The sequence below is a fragment of the Pinus tabuliformis genome, chromosome 8 (assembly GCF_031772625.1).
Source record: "Pinus tabuliformis cultivar Carrire ecotype Pingquan chromosome 8, CPIR1, whole genome shotgun sequence".
Taxonomy (NCBI): Eukaryota; Viridiplantae; Streptophyta; class Pinopsida; order Pinales; family Pinaceae; genus Pinus; species Pinus tabuliformis.
The window spans coordinates 1,039,935,581-1,039,960,419 of record NC_142294.1 but is presented as its reverse complement, the minus strand read 5'-3'; the positions used below and the strand labels follow the sequence as shown (position 1 = coordinate 1,039,960,419).

The window sequence follows — 24,839 nt, the reverse complement described above, 5'->3', positions numbered from 1 at the left end:
AGATTGTCATAGTTCAAATGTCCAAAATTAGCATGCCATAAAAGACTTGATGGAAGTGTACCTTCATCATAGTGAACTCTGTATGAAGAGTTTTGTGCACGAGAAAAGTTTCCTTGCAACTTCACAAGTCTTTCTTCTTCTATTCCAGTCATGACAAGTGAGTGATCTGATGTTTTTTTGACCTCAACCTTGCCATCAAATATGTGAATGGAGTGTCCTTGTTGACGGATGTGGACCAAAGACAGCAAGTTTTTCCTCAACTCCGAGAGGTAGAGTACATCATGTAGAAGAAAGTCTAGAAGACCAGACAGTTTGAACCTAATGGTGCCAAGCCCTGATGGCTTGAGTTTTGACTTGTCTGCAAAGTAGACTGCTCCATCAACATTGTTAGTGAATTCTTCAAAGAAATCTCTTCTGAAATTCATGTGGCAAGTTGCTCCTGAATCAAGCAACCAAGCATCTTTCCATGAAGCAAGTGAAGCATTGAATAAGTCTTCAGTTACTCCAATGTTGCAATGTGCCACAACATAATGAGCAGACTCGGGTACTTTTCCTTTACCAGGTATTTTAACTTTTTCTTCATTTATTTCTTGCTCGATTTTGTCCCAAGGTAGCTTACATGTGGAAGCATCATGTCCATCTCTATTGCATCGTATGCAATGAAGATCAGAACTTTTCCTTGGAAATGTATACCCTCCTTGCCTCTAAAATTCTTCCTTCCTCTTCCTCTTCTGCCACCTCTTCCTCTAGAAAAACCTTATGCATGATTCTTCTCTTTGTGTGCAAGGCACATAACTTCTTCAGAACACTGAGGAGTTGTCTTCTTCCCAAAGGCCTTCTCTCTTTCAGCAAACTTCTTCTCAAGGGAGTCAAAGGAAATCTCCTTAAGATTGTCACTTGCTTGCATTGACTCAAGGTAATGTGAATAGGTGGGATATAGTGCCTTGACATAGGCTGTGAGAGGAACGTCTCTTTCAACATCAGGGGCTTTTATGCAGTGTTGCTAAAATCGTGATCGGGATTGAATTGGTGAGGGCAAATATAAGAAAAAAAATTCGTAAAAATAGAGAAAAAAAATCGGTAAAAATCTGCAACACATCAGCAACATTAAAAAATATAAAAAAATCATTTTTTTCAATTTTTTAAGTATCAAAAGCATCCACGATTTTTTGATGATTTTTATGGTTTTTTGGTGATTTTTAGGATTTATCGTGATTTTTATGATTTTTTCGCAATTTTTTCATTTTGTAAAAAAGCTTGGCGATTTTTTCACGATCTTTTGGCAATTTTTATGATTTTTTGGCGATTTTTTCAAAATGAAAAAATTGTTGATTAAATCGACTAATTAAATTGCCATGCCGAAAAAATCATGATTTGCGCAACACTTCTTTTATGTCATGCATAATGGATCTTACTTCTAATGCTAAGGCAAGAGGGTCATCATTTTTCAACTGAAAATTGAACAACTTGATCATCAGCTAAACCACTTCAAGCTCAGAGTGTGAGTCATATAATTCCTTCAACTTCTTTACGTGAAAATTTCTAAACAGAAATCCTACTGCAGTGATTAATATTATTTCTTCTACTTATTACCTCATAAATAAGTTATCCACAGTATTCTTATGGCAAATATTGAAATATATTCTACTGCAGCCTTCACAATTAAAACATTGCAGAAAGTAAATGTAAGGAAATACACTAGCACAAATACAATCACAATGACAGTTATTTTTGGACAATTGTCCCTGGAAAAACCCAATGTGGGAAAACCGGTGCAGCAGATGAGGGTTTTTATTATTCTTCAGCAAATTCTCTTGTACAAATTACAACCAGCAAAATAGGAATGAGAAATTTTACAGACACTTCTTGACCAAGTTCTACCCTAGGTGAAGCACTTCTTCTTCCCCCGGAATCCTTCTAATCCTCTCTGCGTCAAACTGCTCTCCCAAGCTTAGCGTCAAGCTGCCCACGCAAGCTCTGCGTCAAACTACCTCTCTCTACGTCACCCTTCCTGCTCTATGTCTTGCTACCTTGCACTCTCTGAATATGTTGATGCCCTCTCTCTCTTTCTCACCTGCAACTCTCCCTCTGATTCAATTTTCTCTTACCGCACTTCAACCAATGAGAAAATCGATCTTATTCGGGTAACTGAGTGTCTGCCTTTGGTGTGTTCTCCAAGTGCCCATCAAGTCTCCTCTTATAATCCTCTCGTTGATCAATCAACGGCTCAGATTAGATTCTAATCAATGGTTAGGATCATTTGACTTGATCTCTGCCTTCTTCTAGAAGTTTCGTCCACAGTTTAGATTAATACTCATTAATTATTTTAATTTCCTAAGTTTAGACTTAGGGTCCCATTAAAAATAATTAATTATTTTAATAAAATTGTTTTTGGGTGGAGTTTCCCAAAACAATTTCTGGGTATTGGAGAATGCATGTGTCTAAGCCTTCCTGCAAATTTTGAGGCCTAGAGCACATCCAATGCAACCCCAAATCAACACACCCTCTTAGTGAGGAATGTGCTCTAACAATATACTAATACTGCTTACTGCTCTAACTCTGAACCATCCTCCTCTGCGCTACTGATGTCTGACATGTTGTCCACCAACTACTATGTTGTTGTTGCAACTGTACTACTGTCACTGCCAATGCCACATTTGTTGTATAATTCCCTCTGAATGTTTGCATCTGTGCTGCTGCTGGCACTGCCACTACCAACTATCCCTGCACCGCAAAACTACTGTTGCTACTGAAACGGATTTTCAACCATACCCATCTGCTCTCTGAACTGAGTGAACTTAGCTCTTCCGAGACCCTTTGTGAGTATATCGGCCACTTTCTCTTCTGTGGGGACATATTGTAGCTGTACTACCCCACGCTGAACATAGTCTCTGATAAAGTGACAACGAATATCTATATGTTTCGATCAATCATGAAATATTGGATTCTCAAAGAGTTTGATAAAACTCTGATTATCGCAGAAAACCTTGGTCGCTTCCACCCTTTTTCTAAATAAGCCCACAAGCAATTTTTTGAGCCATATGGCTTCACATGTAGCTGCGTTGACTACCATATATTCTGCTTCTGCTGAGTTCAGTGCTACCGATTTCTGCTTCCTATTGCACCAAGATATCATCCCTAATCCAACACTGAAGCAGTACCCTGAGGTACTTTTCGGTCTACTAAATTACCTGCCCAATCTGCATCAGTGAACCCATTCAAACTAACATCCTCCCCTCCGGAGTACTTTAACCCATATCCGACTGTTTCGCGTATATATCTAAGAGTGTGTCTTGTTGTTGCCCAATTCACTCTTTTTGGTTCCACCATGAACTGACTAAGAGTGTTGATAGCAAAACAAATGTTTGGCCTAGTGTTGACCAGATACATAAGCGACCCAATGAGTTGCCTATACAAGGTGGGATCTACTTTCTTGTCTTCTGATGCATCTATTTTCTTCCAGTTGGTGATCATGGGAGTAGCCATGGGTCGGCAATCCTGCATTTTGATCTCTTCAGAATTTTTGTAGTGTACCTTCCTTGTCCAAGGAAGATCTGCCCATTCTTCTGCCAAACTTCCAACCCTAGAAAATAATGCATCATTCCCAAGTCTTTCATGTCGAATTTGGCTTCTAGATTCTTCTTGCAATCATGGATGAGCCTAGATGACCCAGTTAGAAATAGATCACCTACATACAATACCAAAAGAAGCGGCTCATTCTCTACCAACAAATAGTAGAGATTGGGATCAGCGTCACTCTTAACAAATCCCAATTGCTGCAAGTAACTATCAATCCAACCATACCATGCTCTGGGTGCCTACTTGAGCCCTACATGGCTTTCTTTAACCTGCAAAGATGAGTTTTCTTCTCATGAGTTTTGAAGCCTTCGGGTTTTTCTATATACACCTCTTCTATCACTCCGTTCAAGAATGTTGTCTTGACATCCATCTGGTGAATTTCCCATCCCATTTGAGTTGCTAGGGATATAACAGATCTGATAGAGCTATATCAAGCAACTAGGGCGAAGGTCTCTTCATAGTCTATTCATTCTTTCTGAGCATACCTCTTTGCCACGAACCTTGCCTTGTACTTCTCTATATTGTCGTCTGCAGCATACTTGATCTTGTAGATCCACCATAATCCTACAACTGATCTATCTTCTGGTCTAGGTACTACTTCCTAGACATCGTTCGTCATGATGGAGTTGTATTCTTCCACCATGGCACATACTTGGTGTTGAACATCTTCGTGAAAGATAGAGGGTTCTTCAACCTGAGCTACCAATGCCTGGTATCTATCTGGTTGTCTACGCTGCCTCTTCTCGGCTCTAGGAGCTCCAACAAACTCCTTTGTGTCCCTCAATGTCTAACGTACTTCTCTGTTGGTTCTACCACTAGTGTTGGGAGGCTCAACCAGCTCTTCCTCCTAATCCTGTCATTCAGTCTAATGAGAATTATCTGCATTTCCTCCTTCTAAGGAGATATTGGTACTGGTCACTATACTCGATCTAGGTGTATGACCTCCTACCTGTCATTTGCAACATACTTGATCTTGTAGATCCATCATGATCCTACAACTGATTTATCTTCTGGTCTAGGTATTATTTCCCAGACATCGTTCATCATGATGGAGTTGTATTCTTCCAAAGTTCCACCATGGCATCCACCCATACTTGGTGTTGAACAACTCCCTAAAATATAGAGGGTTCTTCAACCTGAGCTACCAATGCCTAGTATCTATCTAGTTGTCTACGCTGCCTCTTCTCGGCTCTAGGGGCTCCAACAAACTCCTTTGCATCCCTCAATGTCTGTCGTACTTCTCTGCTGGTTCTACCACTGGTGTTGGGAGGCCCAACCAGCTCTTCCTCCTGATCCTGTCGTTCTGTCTTATGAGAATCATATGCATTTCCTCCTTTTGAGGAGATACTGGTGCTGGTCACTGTACTCGATGGAGGTGTATGATATCCTGCCTATCTTCCTTGCTGCCCCTACTGCTCTTGGACTAACGGAACATCTCCTGGCTGATCTTCTGCAGGCATCTCACAAGATATTCTGAAAGCTCTGTCCTCCATGAACTTTGCATCTTGTCTTACTACAATCTTCCTACTGCCAGGAATGTAGATTCTATATGCCTTTGAGGTCTCGTTGTATCCTACAAGATACCCCTTTTCTATAGTCTGATCCAGTTTACTACGCTTCTTGTCTAGAATGTGACAATAAGCCACACTTCTAAATATCCTGAGATGACTGACTTTCGGCTTCTTCCCTATGAAAACTCCTTTGGACGTTCTCTTCTAGAATGCTCTATGAGGAGTTCTATTCTAGATATATATTGTTGTGTTGCAAGCTTCTGCCCATAGATACCTAGGTAGATCTTGATCATACAACATAGCTTTGGCTACCCCAACAATAGTTCTGTTTTTCCGTTCTGCTACTCCATTCTGCTCTAGATTATATGGAGTTGTCCACTCCCTTTTGATGCCCTCCTTTGCACAGAAATCTGTGAAGTCTTTGTCTATATATTCTCCACCATTATCTGAACGCAATACCTTTATCTTTTTCCTTGTCATATTTTCAACAAGAGCTTTAAACTCTCGGAAACGATCAAAGACCTCATCCTTGGTCTTTAGGAAATAGATCCAAGTTTTCCTGGAGTGATCATCAATAAAGGTGACGAAGTATTTGCCACCACTAAGAGCCCTTGTGGACATAGGACCGCAAATATCTGAGTGTATTAATCCTAATACACATTCTGCTCTATTGTTACTTCTGGAAAAAGTTGCTTTAGCGTACTTTCCTAGCACACATCCTCTGCATAAGTCATCATGTTCACTACTAAGGAGTGGTACCCGTGTAACAGTGTCTCAGAGCATCCTTAGTGTTGCATGGTGTAAATGCCCCATTCGCCTGTGCCATAATTCATTTCTTTCCTTCTCAACATTATAGTTGTTGCCTATCAGTGCCATTGGTGATTTGAGCTACAACCTATACAACTTGTTACTTCGGACCCCAATTTGCTTTTTCTTCTTCCAACTTGGATGCTTGACGTATACCTTCTTTCCCATGAAGTATACATCATATCCCTTGTCCTGTAACTGGGACAATGAAATCAAGTTGTAATGTCCCTTCCTAAAATATTTTGGAACAAGATTAATTTCTACATTTTGGGGCCGATTTTGGAAGTGATGGGGCCCATTCCATTTTATTAGGAGGCTAGAATTAGTAGAATTTATTTCAATGTGGTTAATTTGTACATGGGTGCCACCCACACTAGGAGAATACGCATTCCCTAGTTGGATTTGCATGGAGGGGAAATGAATGGTTAAGTGAGGGACCCACGATGGAGGGAAAATGGAGAGAAAAGTTCTCCATGAAATCTATATAAGGAAGGCAACTCTCTTCATTTCAACATCTTATCTTTTGACATATTGAACTCAATCTTAGTTGCTCGAGCTGCTTAGCCAGGTTACTCTCTTGTTTAGCACACAAGTGTCTCTGAGCGAAGATCTCAACCCTTGCTTCGGTGGACTTCGAGTGCCATCCCTAGGAGGGAGTTCTTCTTCATCTCAGTTCGTAGCAGCAGCAGAGAGACAAGTTACAGCAGTTGTAAGTCGAGTACCAGCAGCAGGGAGATTTACAACAGCGTGGGGATTGCGCAGTCACAGCATGAGCCGGGAAGTTGGGGAGACAGGAGCATCCTTTCATCATTTTCGGGAGTATAGAGGGAAGCTACAGACAAGAGAGCCATACTACACACAGCTCTCATTTCATCACACGCAGGACTACATCATCTCCTCCATGACTGCGCAGTCATTAGAGTGACTCTTTGGGGCAGCACCATCCGAGGGAATTTGGAGTTGGGGTGTTGGGAGATCATTTGGAGGGCCATTTGAAAAGGATTGTTGGAGTTGGGAGAGCAGAGATTGACAGAATCAGTCACAGCAACAGAAATCGAAATTGGAGGAAGGTCACGCTATGAAAGGTCAATTTTTGAAGGTTGGAACCAAGGGAAACCTTTTCTGGGTTTTTCTAGCTTTTGGGCACGGATCACACTCCTAATTTTATAGAATATTTTGGGCAGATCTAAGGGGTCAAACAAGGGTACCAACTGTTGATTTGTGATAGCATCGAATGTGCTCTAGCCACGAAATTTGGTGGAGAGGTCGAGGCACATGAGATCTCCAATACCCATAAAGAGTTTGGGCAGATTCTAAACAGTTCAGGAGATAGTAAAATAATTAATATTTTTAATAGAGTCCCTAAGTCTAAACTTAAGGAAATTAACATATTAATGTGGATTAATATAAAACTATGTTAGAATGGTCCAAAAGACATGGATCAAGCCAGATTTAATCTTAGCCGTTGATTAGGGACTCAATCTTGGTTGTTGATATGTCAACGAGAAAAGTATAAGAGGGGGCTTGAGGGTCACTTGGAGAGTACACTAGATGATCTGTCATTCTATTCTCTAGAGCGGGGTTTGCTAAGAGAGATAGAATCAGTGATCGGAGTTGCAGCTGAGGAGCAGTGAGTACAGAGAGACAAAGAGGCAGAGATAGTGTCAAGAGATCAGTGCAAAAGCCAGAGAGAGTGACGCAGTGACAACCAGGGCTCACGCAGGGGCACGCAGAGGTAGCCAGGAGCTGCGTAGTGCTTCAGAGAGACCAGCGTAGCTGACGCCGGGCCAACGCTAGGCAGAGAGAGGCTGACGCAGTCCAGAAAGGTAGACGCTGGGGTTTCTGGGGCAGATTGAAGTTGAGTAGCTGCCAGACGGTTTATTCGGGGTTTTAGCCGAGACATCTGTCTCAGACTGAGTACTATTTCCAAGGGCATTCTCTGTTGGGTAAGCCGGATTTGGCACCCAGATTGTACTCTGAAATTGCTTAATAAGAAAACTCTCAGATAGCTACACTGATTTTCCCACATTGGGTTTTACCGGGGACATTGGTCCAAAAATAACAGTGTCATTTTGTGTGCTTGTATCTGTTTCCCTCAGTTGATGATCTGTAATATGTTGAGCATGCACTAGTGTTTATTTTCAGTATTTACATTGTAAATAACTTATTAAGTAACGGAACAAGTAGGTAGGAATAAATCAGTAAAGTGCATGGAGGGTTTCTAACTGGTAGACTTAGAAACTTGAACACCAACTCAGCCAACAACTAGAGGAGCTAAGGGGGATTTGGGCCAAAATTCTGAGGTCAACATTTGGCCAAATTATTTCGTGGGTTATTTTGGGTTTCTTGCGTAGAGGCTGGGATTAACTTCCCAGAATTTTCTGAGCAACAGGGAAGGCTCTAACAGCAGATCATTTCAGGCAGCAACACCTTTCTAGAAAATAACAGTGCATCTCTTGGGCCAGATTACCAGCAGATTTGAGGAGGGTGTTCCATTGTTCATTTTGGGCTTTTGCTAGCTTGCCTAGAGCAAGACTAGGTGCACACATTCCAACACTTTGTTGTACACCTCTTCCCATTTAATAAAATGAGTAGACAAAGCAGTTTGGTTGCCAAATTTGTGGTCTGATGGTCTGATTTAATTTTATGGTGTTATTTGTCCACTTTGCATAGCACTATTTTCCCTAGTTTGGAACATTACACAAGTTCATCCCTAATCTTGGCACATGTAGAACATTGGTAGCTCGGATGTTGGTCCCTTCTTCCATCTGAAATGCTATGGTGCCTCTCCCTACTGGAGTACATTGCGTTTTGTTTCCCATAGTTATTTGGAAGTCCATTTGTTCTTCTTGATAGCTTGATAAATGTTGTTGTACTCCAGTCATATGAGTTGATGCCCCACTATCAATGTACCAAACATCTGTTGACACTGAATTTGCTAGGCATGTGAATTCTACATCTAATCTAGTAGATAAATCTGAGACACTGAGTATCCATATTGTGCCAATTTCTGACGCTAACCTGTCCCAGCAACTGCTACAGGAAAAACTGCATCCCACCTGAGACAACCCTCCTTGCTAAAGCTTCTGTTGCGCTATTCTTTCTACCACTGGAAAATTTCGAATGGAAAGACTTACCTCTCTATCGACTCGCTCAAAGAGAGTTTTCCCACGAAATCCAATCTTCTTGGCTTGAATTGCAAAATCCTCTGGGAGATTCGAATTTCTGCCCCTGCAGGAATTTCAAATTCCCTTCTCCTTTCAATGTTGGGTCCTCCAGCTTATTTCTTCTGCTTCCCAGTAGCTCCAATACCATGTGAAAATTTCTGAACAGAAACCCTATTGCAGTGCTTAATATTATTTCTTCAACTTATTACCTCAGAAATAAGTTATCCACAGTATTCTTACTGCAAATATCGAAATATATTCTACTGCAACCTTCACAATTAAAACATTGCAGAAATAAATGTAAGGAAATATACTAACACAAATACAATCAAAATGACAATTATTTTTGGACAATTGTCCCCGGAAAAACCCAATGTGGGAAAATCGGTGTAGCAGATAAGGGTTTTTATTATTCATCAGCAAATTCTCTTGTACAAATTACAGCCAACAAAACAAGAATGAAGCACTTCTTCTTCCTTGGAATCCTTCTAATCCTCTCTGCGTCAAACTGCTCTCCTAGGCTCAGCGTCAAGCTGCCCACGCAGGCTCTGCGTTGCCTCTTTTTGTGTCACCCTTCCTGCTCTACGTCTTGCTACCTTGCACTCTCTGAATATGTTGATGCCCTCTCTCTCTTTCTCACCTGCAACTCTCCCTCTGATTCGATTTTCTCTTGCCGAACTTCGACCAGTGAGAAAATCGATCTTACTCGAGTAACTGAGTATCTGCCTCTGGTGTGTTCTCCAAGTGCCCATCAAGTCTCCACTTATAATCCTCTCGTTGATTAATCAACGGACCAAATTAGATTCTAATCAATGGCTAAGATCATTTGACTTGATCTCTGCCTTCTTCTAGAAGTTTCATCCATAGTTTAGATTAATACCCATTAATTATTTTAATTTCCTAAGTTTAGACTTAAGGTCCCATTAAAAATAATTAATTATTTTAATACAACTATTTCCGGGTGGAATTCCCAAAACGATTTATAGGTATTGGAGAATGCATGTGTCTAAGTCTTCCTACAAATTTTGAGGCCTAGAGCACATCCGATGCTACCCCAAATCAACACTTGCTTCAAAAGCATTTGAAAATGGGGAAATACGATGACTCACCTCTTCATTTACAGACATTGCAATCAAGACATAAGCCTTGCTGTTATTATTTTCCCAAATGATATATGCCCCTTTTAAAAAACGCTCAACAAATTTATATGCCATCACATCACAACATGTGCTCATTTAAAATGAAGCTTTCATAACTTACGTATCCATGAACCATAATGTTTCCATAACTTACTTATCCATGTATGCCACGACCTTTTTTTTCTTTAAATCCATTATACCCTGTATCACGGCCTTTAAAAAGAATTAAAATTAAAACCCTTATGCATCACGGTCGGTTTTTTTTTAAACTTGACATCACGGCCTATTTAAAAAACTTAACAAACTTATCCAATATCCAAAGCATATAACATAGGTCAACGCAGCTCAATGCAGCACGGCATTTCAACAGTTTTAAAAGGAAACATACACGCACTCACAGTCTCCACACTGGTCTTCAAGAAATAAGTTAACGCGGAGAGGATTTCAAAACACCACACCAAGTTTACATGCTCAGTTTACGTCTCTCATAATAGCATTCAATTTAAATGCATCAAAGGCATCATACGAACAGCACACCAGCACATTCACATAGCAAACCAGTGTACATACCAAGGTCTCGGTCAAGCCAACTTATACTCAAGAATTAAGACCAGAATCAATGCCTCTTCAATGCTTGATACAAAGGAGCAATACACGAATAGGATGTTGCTCCCACCATCGCATACAGCCCATAGACTCAACCATTCCACATTCACCGCACCAGGAGTCACAGCAAGGTTAATATTTCCACCATATACTCAACGCACCAAGAGTTACGCACAGTTTTTTCAATGCTTCAAAAATCAGTGCTCACACTGGACGTTCAACGCATCTCCAAGGGATTTGAAAGCACAAAATCTTGTAGAGAATATGGCAGAGAACAAAGGCACAGAATATGACAGAAAATTGACAGGAGTTACAGCACAAAAAAACTGATTTGGGAGTTGGCTCTGATTCCATGTCAGGCCAAGAGTAACTCGACAAATGAATTGTTGTATTTGCATTAAGATAGAACATGGATATATACAAGGAGAGGGAGACTATGAGGTTTCATCTTCCAATGTCTCTTCGTCTTCTAACTTCCTTTATTTTCGTTATTTATAATATTTACATAAGTTTTCCTAATCCCAAAGATTATGTGTCAATACGTTAAAATTGTCTTTTTCCAATGAACACGACTTTTCTGACTATGCCAATTTGAAACTTTCTTGATGTGTTACGATATGAGTTTTATGGGAATCTCAATTAAGTATTAGTCCAGTTTTGTGTATTTCTTCTTGAATCCTTGCATTTTTTCCAAATTTCAAAACAAAAATGGAGAACAGCTTGATATTTATGCCACAAACTACTTCTATTTCATTCAAGTTTCGGTGAATTCTTAATTTTTTAATGTTTTTTAAATATATTATTAGCATCCCAATCCCCCTCCCCCTGAAAACTTCAGATTGTGCTTTAGCCATGCCTAACGCCCATTTCCTTGCACACCCTACCCAAACACACCACCCCCCCAACAAATCCCCCGAGGTTCACATGTTCCAAAAACTCATGCAACAGAGATTATTACTAGCCTAGATCCATCTTAACTTCAGATCTACCAAGCACCGAGCGGAATCAAATCTCTTTTCACTCTAAAAGATGTTTGCATCTCAAGAGATTTGATCCCTCTCAGTGCTTGGTAGATCCGGATTAAGATGGGTCTAGGTTGGTTTAATTTCCCCCTTACATAGGCTATATTCCACATGAATACCATGGGTCATTTTTATTTTTATTATTATTTTATTTTTATAGGGTGTTTTTTTTGGACGGAGTTAAAATGTACATTACATTAAGTTACGACATCTCTACCATACTGGGCTAGAGAGTGCCTCTCGGCACAATTAGTGGTAGCAGCAGTAGTAGTTTATCCATGTTACAGAGATTGCAAAAATGGTCAGAAACAAGAATACTGTAATATGTCTTTTGCAGTTGCAAAGGGGTTCATAACTGTAGGGTTTTGATATCGGCAAGGCATCCACATCTTTTGTGGGCCCACTATTGTGATAAGAGGTAGTGCATAAAGATAAATGGATAGTCGGACTTCATGGAGGAGAACTTTGAAGCCGAAATAGCACATCAGGTCTTGCCAAGATAATATGATTTTAGTAAAGAAATTGTTTCTCTAGAGACTGGAGCTTGACTCCTGTTGTCTACTTTGAGCAAGGAAGTTGTTCCTTAGTGACATGATATAACACCTGAAGTAATTTTATTGTTCATTGATGTGAAACAAGATGAGCTTGCTTTTCAAAATGTCATGCATGATCCTAGGAATAGTATAGCATGTGTTGAAAAAGATTGAGCGTGACAATATATCAGCCAACTTTGATTAAAACTTCTTCATCCAGGTGTTAATAAGCATCTCAAATAAAAATTAAAACTAAATTAAAACGAAAGGGATCTGCAGAGAAAATAGTACCTGTTTGTAGGGGATACTTGGCAAGTAGAGTCGGAAGATTTAAACTCCACAGTCCCATATTCAATTCCTCCCCTTGTGCTAGCTTGAAAAGATGACGATACCCTTTCCCCTGTAGTAGGAAATACAAATAAGGAGTTATTAAGTTAGTTCACACAAAGTGAATATTGGCATGGTTTTAGAAGGCCACAACCAAAAGGAAGCACTAATTGATTAAACCTCTTTTATAGTAACACTATAGAAACACCATAGTTTATAAATACAGGTATGATTCTTCTAGCTTATTTATAAAATGTTTTTTTCTTTGTTCAGATTTACACTCAACATGAGTCCATGGAGTGACATAGGTATCCGTTTTCTAATTTTAGGCACCATTAGCCGTTATATTCAGTCATCATGTGTTTTTGGCAGTCACATATGCACAAAGTTATGTTAGGAAATGGAGGTAGTTTTTGACTCTTGGGATTATTTTTATCCATAGAACAGTCTTATCCTAGTGACCAATTATAACACCACGTTGCACCATGAATATGTTTCCATGCACTCTTTTGTAATATGAAAAAAAGTGTATAGTATATACAGTTGAGAACATGTGTTTACTTTTTCTCTGTTGCATTCTCTTGTGTATTCTCCATTCAGTTTCCACATTGTGTGCTTCTATCAGTTTGGTAAGTGTTGTTTCGAGCTCTCACCCTGCATCTTCAAAGACAGTCTTGCAACCAGGCTAGTGCCACAACTCAACTTTTCCTTGGAGCCTGCCTCTAGGCCAGATCCATAGTTGATAATTCATGGATATCCAAATTTTTTCAGGTTTGCTTTCTATTAATGTTTTTGTTCTCAATCTTTTGATATTTTAGTCCTCTACAACTGCTACTAGATCGCACTTTTGAGATTTACTATAGTTTTGAATTAATGGTGTCAAATTGTCAATCCATACTTATTGGACATGTTTTACAATTCCTTGCACTGCCTTGCATATACCTTGGTGGTTGCGTGTAGTGTACCGCACAATCCTCTGGCTATTGCACCGCGCATCCCAATATGAACTAGACTAAATCATGTTGTCCTACTTATGTTGTATACTCCAACGAGTGCTTACCGTCAGACTTCGGTAACACCACTATGCGATTCCACATTTTTTTGTTGCTATAGAGTTTAGCTAATGGATATAAGCATGGGCTCCAAGGAAGAAGGAACAGTCTCAAGGGGTTAAAAATAATAATTCAAATGGCATCAAGGCATTCATTCAAGTGTGACAGCTTCAACATCATATTCAGTGTCAGCAACAGCGTGAAGTTGCCCAGCTGGTTCATGTAACAAATGAACACTGTGCTCCAGCAATTACTTAACAAACTTCAACAAATGCCTCAACAACAACAAATTTACAATCAAGAGGCTCCAGAGAAACAAACCGCTTCAACATTTTCTGTGCATTCACAAGCAATAGTGATGATAGCCAGAGGCCTGACCAATCTTCGTAAAATATCGTTTATCTGTCTACAAGAAAAGAATATAAATGATCCAGGGAAGATAATACCTGCATTTGTAATCAGTGCAAAGCCTCCCTTCATCATTGTCCTACTGCACCACCAAAACAACTAAAGAACCACATGGAGAAGTGCTAGGCTGATGTTTTCCTTCTACAAGTAGGTGGGTCAATGGTCTCTCAGTTTTGCACTCCTAGAACAATGGTCCCATATAGGAGTTGTTATCCCTCTTTCACCAGGGGTACCTGTTGCCACACAATCTAACAGGGGTCCTAGGAGGGGTACCTAAGGGACCACTTGTAACGACCCATCTATAAATATAAAGAACGCAAAAATAATAGCAGGTATATGGTACATGCATATGATAGCTACATATGCATGTGTCGCATACACCACACTAGTATTTTATACTAAATTGACTATAAGTGCTAAATACCATGACACTTCTTTGAATAGAGATTCTACTCATTCATCAATATTGCTTAATGTATGGGTAGATCTTAAAAGAAGACTATATATATTATATATTCCAGATTATTGATAAAAATTATATTAATAAATTAGTAAAATAAATTTTTAAAATATATATAAGTAATTAATTAAAAAGGGATCTAAGTATAAAGTTATGATGTTACATTAAAAAAAATATATAATAAAACAATGTTATATATTAAAACATAATGTTTATAATGTAATGTGATATATATAAGATATAGTGCTATATTAAAGGAATATTTTAATAAAAGTATAGTATGATTTCAAAAACATAAATCATGTACATCCTCGACCTTAAAAGAGATAAGGGAGGAATACGTAAGAGAGGGCGTGTCATCAACACGCTGAGCGATGGGCTGCAGATGGAAGAGCGGCCACCGCCAAACAACAGAATAAAACCACGGGACATGGATTTGTGAATGGGGCAAAAAACCAGAGGGAAGAATTCTGGAGGAGAAGGAAATCACCACAGGAAGAGCTTGAATGTTCTGAGGTTCTGGACATGGGAGAACAATCGGCTTCTGTTAAGAAGCTTACTGGATTGAGCAGCCAAGTCCTGCTCAGTTTGGCTGGGTGGATTCGGTCTTTTGGAAACTGTAGCAGCGCAACCGAAGACATCTTCAACCGCAGCGGCACAGGTAGGTACCTCAGCAGTGCTGTTAATTGATTTTGTAAGATCTCGGGAAATTGTTTACAGGGTCATGATAAATCCCTTACTATTTTTCTTTGCATCTGTTTTTTGGTTCTTACACAACTACTAGACCAAATGACAACAATGGGACAAAGACCCACTCTTAAGTGGACCCAGTGGACCCAGCTTAGGTTAAGGGGAGGAGGTTCAACAACCAATGATGATCTTAACATAAACAAGGAAGGGTAAAGGATCAAAACAAAAGCTTTCACTTAGAGGTGCCAAATTGATCATATGAGATACTAGCCTAGGGAACACCAGGGCAAAGTTCGGTCTCATGGCTAGGGCTTGGGATATTTCGCAATCCCACAGTCGGAATTTCTTCAAATTTGGAGGAGACCTTGAGGATACACCAACGCAGTAGAGGCCAGGAGGTCGAACCTTTCTATGGCTACTTTCTAGGGAAAATGATGCCCTAGGTGGCCCAGCTTGGCTAGACCTAGAAAAAGGGGGGAAAGTGAAGAAAAAGAGGTTTTAAAGTGCTCACCTTATGGTGGATCAGTGCCTAATTCCTTTGGGGATATGGAGTCAAGGAGAATTATGAGAGTGGATCTTGTTTCTAGCTCAAGGAAGCTTTAAGGGAAACTTCGTTTAGCATTAGGACAAAAAAAGAGAGTGACCTTAAAGCATTTATACTTCGTTTGGGAATCAAGATGGCTTACAAAATAACTTCGATCTCTAGGAAAATTCGTTCAACAAACACGGCCCATACATAGAGATATGCTATATAGAAACATAATTCCACAATGAAGCAGTGAATGCATGCAACAATTAGCCCTAAAATAGCGAAAATCCCATGATCAATGTATATGACAAAGTAAAAGAAAATAACATCAAAATCGTATTTACATGTAAGAGAATATATCCAACCATCAATACATTTGTCGATTAAGAAGCTCCAAGATAAGAAAATGCAATGCAAGTATCAAAATTCATCCATGCTCCAACTTCGTCCACCAAGAAGGAAATGTGAAATTCTCAAGAGAGAGAATGATCCAATCCAAGTGATCATACAAAATGAATTCATGTCACTCCCATTTATACACTCATAAGGAGTTCGAATTACCTAATTGGGCCTAACTAACTTTTGGTGACAAGCCTACCAAACTAGCTCATAAATAAAATAATAAGCCTCTCAAGAGGTCAAATGATAAAAAATGCATATCATAGGGCCCTCCAAGAGGCCTAATGAGGTCCATTAGTGCCATAATGATGAATAGGACCCTCAAAAGTGTTCTCTAAACAATAAACCTGTGGTGCTCCCAGTGGGTGTGGGGGCATCCAAATAACCTCATGGGTCTCCAAGTAGATCAAAGATGTCTGTAGACCATCTGTAAGGGCTCAGATAATAATATAAGAGATGCCACATCAGCGTACAAGTCTTGGGTCATCTGCCAAGTGCATGGTACAACTGTGGGGTTAGTTGGGCATGATGAACCAGATACATCTTCCTCATCCAATAGGTGAATCTCGAGCAATCTCTAACCATCTCTAGGGATCCATGGAGTGTTGTCTACTGTTGTGGAGACCCATGGATTTCTACACACACCCTACATGTGCTAATGTAGCCCTCTAGAGAGTTAGGACCCCGTATAGGGAGACCAAACTCAAAATGGAAACCATCTGCAATCCTACATAAGATCCAATGCGTCCCCTAGCCTTCCAGCACAACAAGTCATTAAAGTAATCGGGTAAAAGAGCTTACAAACCATGGACAACAGGTGGACACTTCATAATGGCATGCCCTTCCATAGTGGGCTTTGGCATGTGCTAATGTCTCCAGGCTCCAAAGGGGTTAACCAGGTACCTTATTAGGTGGTTTCTACCTTTAGAGGGGATAGTATGTCCAAGGTACACCCTTTAAATGGTGGTGGCATGTGACAAAGAGGTGAATGGAATAGGGAATGAAGAGGGGCAATCTTAGGTCACATATCGGGGTACAAGGGTAGCTAGAGAAAGGCAAGCCCATAACTGGGTATATAATGTATAGGAGGGAGCAAACGCGGTACATGAGGTGCCCTAGCCTTGATTTTTCCACCCTTATTTATATGCCTTTTACATTTTATGAGTTTTCTTTGATTAACTACTCGGGGATCAAAGGATAAGAGCATAATGTGTAAGATGTAGTAGTGAACACCCCCTTAAGGTAGGGTGGTTCATTGCCTACCAAGGGTTGGGACAATCACGGGTTCCTGAATGACAAAGGAGGCTCATCTAGGGCCTATGGAACAAGGGTGATGGCCATGGATATGGGGTAGAGCTCGTGCATTGGCTTTTGCCCATGTGCCAAATGTGTTTGTCCCTGGCCATATTTTACATTTTGTGGTACATTTTCCTATTGAATGTGGCCAATTATGCTTTTACTTTTCTTTTCAACTGCTTCAACCTTCGAGGCATCGTTCCAAGCCTGGCCCAAGGTGGGGGCAAAGGAAAGGGGAGGTTAACCCTATGAGGACCCAGTGAGGGAATGTGGTCCCAGTTAGGAAATGTGGACCCAGGTGGGAAAGTTGATGAATGGGGTTATAATAAATAGAAGGGGAGTGATATATGTGGATGAGGGAGTGGGACCACGCAACCAAAATCAGGGTTTCCCATGTAGTACCACCCTAAAACCAAATGGTCAGTAAAAGAGATCTCACAGCACTAAGATCCAAGGGTAACATCCAAAAGAGGTCTAGGGGACAGAAGCACGGACCTAGCCCACTCTTTCCACTGAATCCCCCCATTAGTTCATGCCCAAAAGTGTCCACAATAAGTAAACTCAATACTCAATTACCAAATGACAAGACATACCTTTAGGTTCAGGCGGTCCACCTTCAAACATACAATCAAGACAGATGGGTGAGGGACCACATGGCTAGCTCAAGTGGTGAAGAAATGGCACAATAAGCTAATTGGTGGCTGCAAGGGGCCAAGCCCACGAAAGGGTGGGTAACAAGCCCAAGGTCAGAAATCAAAGCCATGTAACAACCATGTGAGGCTCGTAAGAATCCTAGACCCTGTGTCATATAGAGCTAGTCTATTTTTGGTCAAACCATAATCGGTCCCTTTGAGTTCACTTTGGGTTCCTTTCATTTTGGATAAAATTGGAGGTCCTTAGGTGAGCTTATATGTGGACTCGTGGTTTTTTAGGAGCCTTCGTTTTTGTAGGGTGATCACGTCAAGTGCACCTATGCCTTTCCACATGGTTATGAGACTATCGAGTTTGTATGTGGCCTTCGCTTTGGTGTTGTATCCCTCAAATGTTTCTAAAATATAGCAGTCTCATAGTCAGCGACAGTTTCACACTTCCAAAGGCAAAGTGACCCCGAGATTCAAGAAGTTAATAAGGTCCCAAATTGCAGAGCTTAATGAGAGGACAACATGCCATGTGGGATTTTTCCATTTGGAAGAGGCATTCTCAAGTTATGGTCAATCACAGGCAGTCAACAGGGGTGCACAACTTTCCAAGAGCAAAAGAGCTAGAGTGTTGCATCATTTTGGACATGCATTACATCTAAATTTTGGTCTATTTGTCGAGAGTAACAAAAACCATGTCTCAGAAATATTTTATTATCAAGGGCATTGGAGATCCAAGGTTTGACCAAGTTTTTCAAGGGTTTTACCAAGGTTATGCAGCAACAACTTAGACCTTTAAAGGTAATTCAGCATATGATGTGGTATCAAGTGGCAAAAGGAGAAACATAGCATGGAACACTTGGCCAAGTAGGCTAGGCATTGGAGATCTTGAGGAGGAGACAAAATTGACTCAATAATGCATGAAAAGTCAAGTCAAATCGTAATATAGGTGTTAAAGAGGTCAAACTAGCTACTAAAGGTTACTATTTCCTAGAAAATGCTTTTGTGGACAAAAAAAGTAATTGTTAAAAGTCAAGTTGCTAGTCTTATCTTACGGAGGGGATTACCAATGTTGGAGGCCTATTGCCAATCCAATTAGCAGGGTTGTAAGGTCTTGGAAAGCTGCTAGATGGGCACACACAGGGCAGGGGCCCACTATCACCTCGGCCCACGCCCCTGCAGTTTAGGCCCAACGACCTCCTAAATGGACAAGTGAGGAGTCCCTAAGATAACCCCAAATGATCCAAAACAATACTAGTGCCTTATATGGGGTCACTTGAAGTGGAAGTGTTAATCTTTTGAAACTATCTAGCTATAAAAGATGTTACTTTGCAGCAGGATAATAAACAGGGGATTTTAGCAATGCCAAAATACAAAAAATACAGTGTAACCAATGAATTTTGGTCTAAAAGAAATAATCTAACCAAATATGTAATTAGTTTTCAATTTAGGCTAATGTTTAAAAGGTTATAGATCAAAACAGCTTGTCGTCCTGTATATCATACTGCAAAGTTTACAAAAAATGCAAGGACAGACCTATTTAGTCTACAATAGCCACCTACAAGTGCCTAAGCACTTTTAAATTGTAATTCTAGGGTAGGAGAGGCATGAGAGTCACTTTTGAGGCTATTGGGACCTCCCCTCGACTTAAACAGCTAAAAAAGTAAGTTTCCGGCAAGCTGGAAATTATTTTTCAGAATTTTGAGTGAAACCCTCTTGGGTAAACTCACCCAATAATTTCCATATTTTGATTTGGCCTTTTAATATGGCTGGAAATTACCTAAAATTTACTCTAAATGATAGAAAATGTTGAAATTAAGTGCAATAGAGTAAATAAAAGAAGCTTGGTGAAAATGTAACTTAATTGGATAATTGAAACCTATGTTTCTGTCGTTGATCTTGTTTATTACAGCCAACAAATGTTTCGATCTGCAAAAAAAATAAGTGAGATACAAGCGTAAAATGGGAAAAAATAGTTACCTGTACCTATCCTTGGTTAAATCTATTACTTTAATCAATTTTCCCCAAGGAGATGCTTTTTGAATAAATAAAACAAACAAAAACTGACAAGTTATTATTTCCTAAGAGCTAAATGTTGAAAACTAAAAGTTCTAGAATTTTTTGAAGAGAGGCGGTGGTTGGGTTATACCCATGCCTTACTTACCTCACCCTTGCTAGAGTGCAAAATCAACACCTTCTTAGGTCGATATAGCTTGATAACTCAAGGAAGTATATTTGATCTGGAAAATAAACCACCCTCACTATTGACTTAACTTCCTTGATAATTTTCAAACCCACTTAGGAGAGGCCCCTCTCAACGTGGTATCTCCAGTCTGTAGATCCTGTGTGGGATGAATGCAAGATCCTTCACAATTTGAAGCTTCCCTTTGGGATGGTTTGGTTGCTTGGATCGATCTACCTGCAAAAGAAATTGAAAAAGTGGGGTTGCCACCTAGTTTGCCCCTTCCATGTGATTGTGTAGCCCCTCAATGGAAATATCTGTTAACCTTAGTATAATTATACTTATTATCAAAAGAATTAGATAAAACCCCAATAGCATATATCAAGAAAAACAGTGAAAATAAAATTCGCTCCATACAATGCATATAGAATAGACAAAGGTTTGTAAGAAAGGAGCTTTGTATTAATGATGGCACCAATCTCAAATGACAACAACAATACAATGAGGGGAAACTAGCCTTTTATAGAAAAAGTTGTAACAGCTAGTTTTGAAAACTCCTCAAGAAATTATTTTACTAGTTATCCACAAGTTGGAGACTTAGTAATTTTTCTCATAAAATATTTCATTACAATTTTCTAATTGTCCTCCAAGGGATCAACTTGATTAGATTTCTTGATTTGGTCCATGAATCTCTTTGCTATTGGCCTGATATGGTCAAAGAAGAAAAATAGTACATAATAGCAGCTCAAGGTTCCACTTATTTGCCTTGAGGGAATTTGACTTGGTCCTTTTGGAAGAATAATTTGTCTTCTAATAGCTACTTTCTTGCTCCATTACTCAACAACTTGGTCAATGAAATCTACAACATCTAGTTAAACCCTCTAATGGCTAGTTTGAACTGACTTTTTCTTTTACTAACTCGAACTTGACCACCGTTTTGTAGTTCTCAAACTCCTTGATGAATTTGTCAATTCAAACATGTAAGTTTACTGTAACTCGGACTGATTTCATCCTGATCTTCTTTGTGTGACCAAATTATGCCTTGTATTACCACATCATCCTGCCCTGTGCTAGATCTCTAACACCCTTCGGAATTCGGAGAAACTAAGACATGGGTTTTGTTCCTGTCATTCTGTAGACCAACTAGACATATTACATGTCAAATTTTCACAGAATATGCCCCTGTTATGCCACCTGGAAACTTGTTTTGCCACACCATCACGCCCAAGTGGATGATCTATAACACCATTAAGAATTTGGGAAATCTGAATGGGTTTTCTTATTCTCGTTGAGTAGACCACATTTGACGTAACGCATGCATCATTCTGCCCAATGCTGCCCCTATTCTGTCACATGGGATCCTGCTTTAACCTATTGACCAAGTTTGACCAAGTTGTAACTAGCCATTGCCTTCCTGATTGGAAAAGTTCTTTATAGCATGGATTCTTCTCATCAAACTACACAATCTGAGACTAAGTTGACTGTTTGACCACTGGGACCACTTTGCATTAGGAAACATGAACTATCTCAAGAAACATGAAGGTTCTCAATATGAGAGTATAATGCATGAGATTTGTTTATGGAGTACTGCACCAAAGCCAAGGCCACCTACAGACCCCATAGACCATAACCAAGTGGTAAGAAATGCGCCTTGATGCAGGCTAGACTAGCCCATGTATTGGGGATCACCCTTACAAATGAAGGCTCCCATAAAACTATCAGTCCTCAAGAAAGCTCACCTAAGGCTCTCCAATCTTGTATAGGACAAGAGTAACCTGAAGTAAGACTTCAAGGGGCCAGCCATGGTTTGACCAAGACGACAAGATACAGACACCAACGACACGGGTCTAGGAAACTTCATACAGAGCCTCACATGGCTTTTACATCACTTTTGACATGTGACCTTGGAGTTACAATGGTGGTGATAAATACTACATAGTGTTCATATGTACCCTTGTTGGCATGAGGGGTATTAAGGCCTAAAGGTCGACATTGAAGGAGAAATGGGCACTATTCTCCACTGTTTTCGAACCTTCACATTGCAGAACAAAAAACATTGGGAGAGTGGAAAGCAATTTGACCCACCTAGTGGGTAAACTTGATGCAACCAATGTAATAAAATATCATTCCTCTCATGAGTCTGCTTATCCTTCAAATTCATTATGGATGACAAGTCAAATATTATCCTCAAGTGATTTTGACGGCTTAGATACCCCTGGGTTGCGGTTTCTCAAGCCAAAGGTTAAGCGTGTGATCATCTGAGGACTCACACAACTTCGCAAACCAAAAAAGAACATGTCAAATATTATTATTTTAATGGAGGAGGAAACTAGTCATTAGCAATGAAACTTATAAATTGCTAGCTCCTCCTCCCATTAGAGGTTGTTAACTGTGAGATCATTCTATGCTATGTGATAAGAAACCACTTTGCAAAATACTCTCTCTTGTGTATTGGATTGATTCTTCTATGCTTTCCTTTTTTAGCTTTAGCCTATAATTTATGCTTAATAGACTTACATGCAAGTATAGTTTAGTTATCAAAAACTTGTTGCAGTGATCCATTAAGGGCCAGACAATCACATGGAAGGGTAGATTCTCATCTCACCCTTATCTACCATTAAAAAGACACAAATCTAAGTGTTGGGCAAGCCCTCTAGGGGGAATCTTCAACAAAATTTGTGGGATATTGGTGGCACTGTTGCTGTAGCAATTGGGGCATCTCAAAGGAGTAAATTCTCTTAGTGGGATCAGATTTATTGCAGGTTATTCTAGACTGGTTTGAGTGGGATAGTTTCACCCAAGTCCCTATTATCTCCTTGTCCTCAAAGGAAAGTTGACAAAAAGAGGGTTGTAATCACAATCTAGCAAAGTGGGGAGAAAAAACAAAGGTAAAACCTCACTTCTCAAACATCTATTTATAAAACATTCTAAATCAATTTTCTTTAAAAATTTATTTATTTTTTATCTTACTAACTTGCTTTAAATTTTTGTATTTTTCTAGCTAATAAAATATTGGAGAAGAGTGCATGATTTAGATCTTAACCTCGTTTTGAAAAGAATAGATATATCTAATTTTTTCAGCTTTGCTTACCATATTTTACATGAGTATATCTAGTCTGTTTGTGCAGACCTGCAAATATAATTTGTTGATATAAATTTCACATTGCAGATTTCCACCAGAAAGGTACTCTACAAGGCTTCACACATCAAGTATTTTATTTTGACTTGTATTTGTTTAGATTTGTTTTAATTGTTTTATCATTACATTTGTAGCTTAAAATAAGTTATTTCAACTTTAAAAAGTCTTATCTAGTAGTTCAAATAAAAAATTTGGGTGAATACCTTAGGGGTTTTGTCTTTAAGGCCTCTAAAATTGAACTCCAGCATGTTCATTCTCCCTTACACCATACTTACACTTTCCATGTCACATTATAAACCCTTTATATACCATCTCCATTCTTCGGGCCCAGCTTGTCATTGGTTCATTGGGATTTGGCACTCTCTTATCCACATCTTTGAGTAGGGTGAAGAAGCATTGCCCTGGGGGTTGATGTAGCTAAAGGAATGGAAAAGCATAAGATGGCAACAATGAAAGAAAAATAAAAATCAAAATGCAAAAGATTGGTCGAGACATAAATTAGAGTGTGTGCAAAAGCCTAGCATGAGCTCTACCCTCTTCATTAGCCATCATCAAGTTCCTAAGCACTTAATGTTCTATTTCATCAAAAGGAACCCTTGCATGTTCCAGCCCTGATGAGTGGTAAATTACTAAATTGTTTCATCTTAAGGGGCAAATCAAATGCTATATCATAAATAGCAAGCTCTAACCCTTGAGCTATGCACCCAAAATAAAAAGCATTATTATGAAAAAGTAAAAGGCGCATAGAGGGGTGGAAAAAGCAAGCCAAGCAAGGTAACTCATGCCTCCACAATTGCTCCTTCCATTACATTTATATCAAGATGTGGAATCTGCCTAGCTGGTCCCTTGACCATGGCACTTGGCCATGAAACCTTTCCCTTCCATTGCCACTCAATTACACCAACACCTATTGATTGAAGGGTTAACCTCGAAAATGCCACCTCCCATTGGGGGGTTGGAAGCACCTAATAGGTCGACTATCAGCCACCCCTACCAAAGTAGGGAACAACTTTACGGGACTTTGTCTCTGTAATATCCCTTTCAGGATATTTTGTAGATTTTGCATAAAACTAATTTGACCGAAATTTCTACATAAAATTACCATTCGATTTACAGAAGATTGCCATGTAAAATAGAACAAGAGACTGCATGCAATTCAATCATATAATGAGCGAATAATCTCAGCGTTTATTATAATATATAACTGGGGTTTTACATGTTGAAATAACAAAATAGCTGATATATTTGAGATAGAATTAGCCTCAAGGATCTACTCCAATGCTGCATGGGCCCTCCACCAAAACTAAATTGAACTGCCACTGTTAAGCTCTCCTGAGTATTCTGGATGAATTCAC

At 39.5% G+C, this 24,839-nt stretch overlaps 1 protein-coding gene across 2 annotated transcripts in view; it reads right to left on the bottom strand.

The window, feature by feature from the left end:
• LOC149238909 (ferrochelatase-2, chloroplastic-like) overlaps positions 1 to 24,839 on the bottom strand; it is a 385,049-nt gene that overhangs the window by 344,602 nt on the left and 15,608 nt on the right. For both annotated transcript variants that reach the window (XM_089373228.1, XM_089373227.1), the window contains exon 2: positions 12,656 to 12,764. In XM_089373228.1, the coding sequence (XP_089229354.1) occupies positions 12,656 to 12,764 (109 nt within the window). The remainder of the gene's footprint in view (positions 1 to 12,655; positions 12,765 to 24,839) is intronic.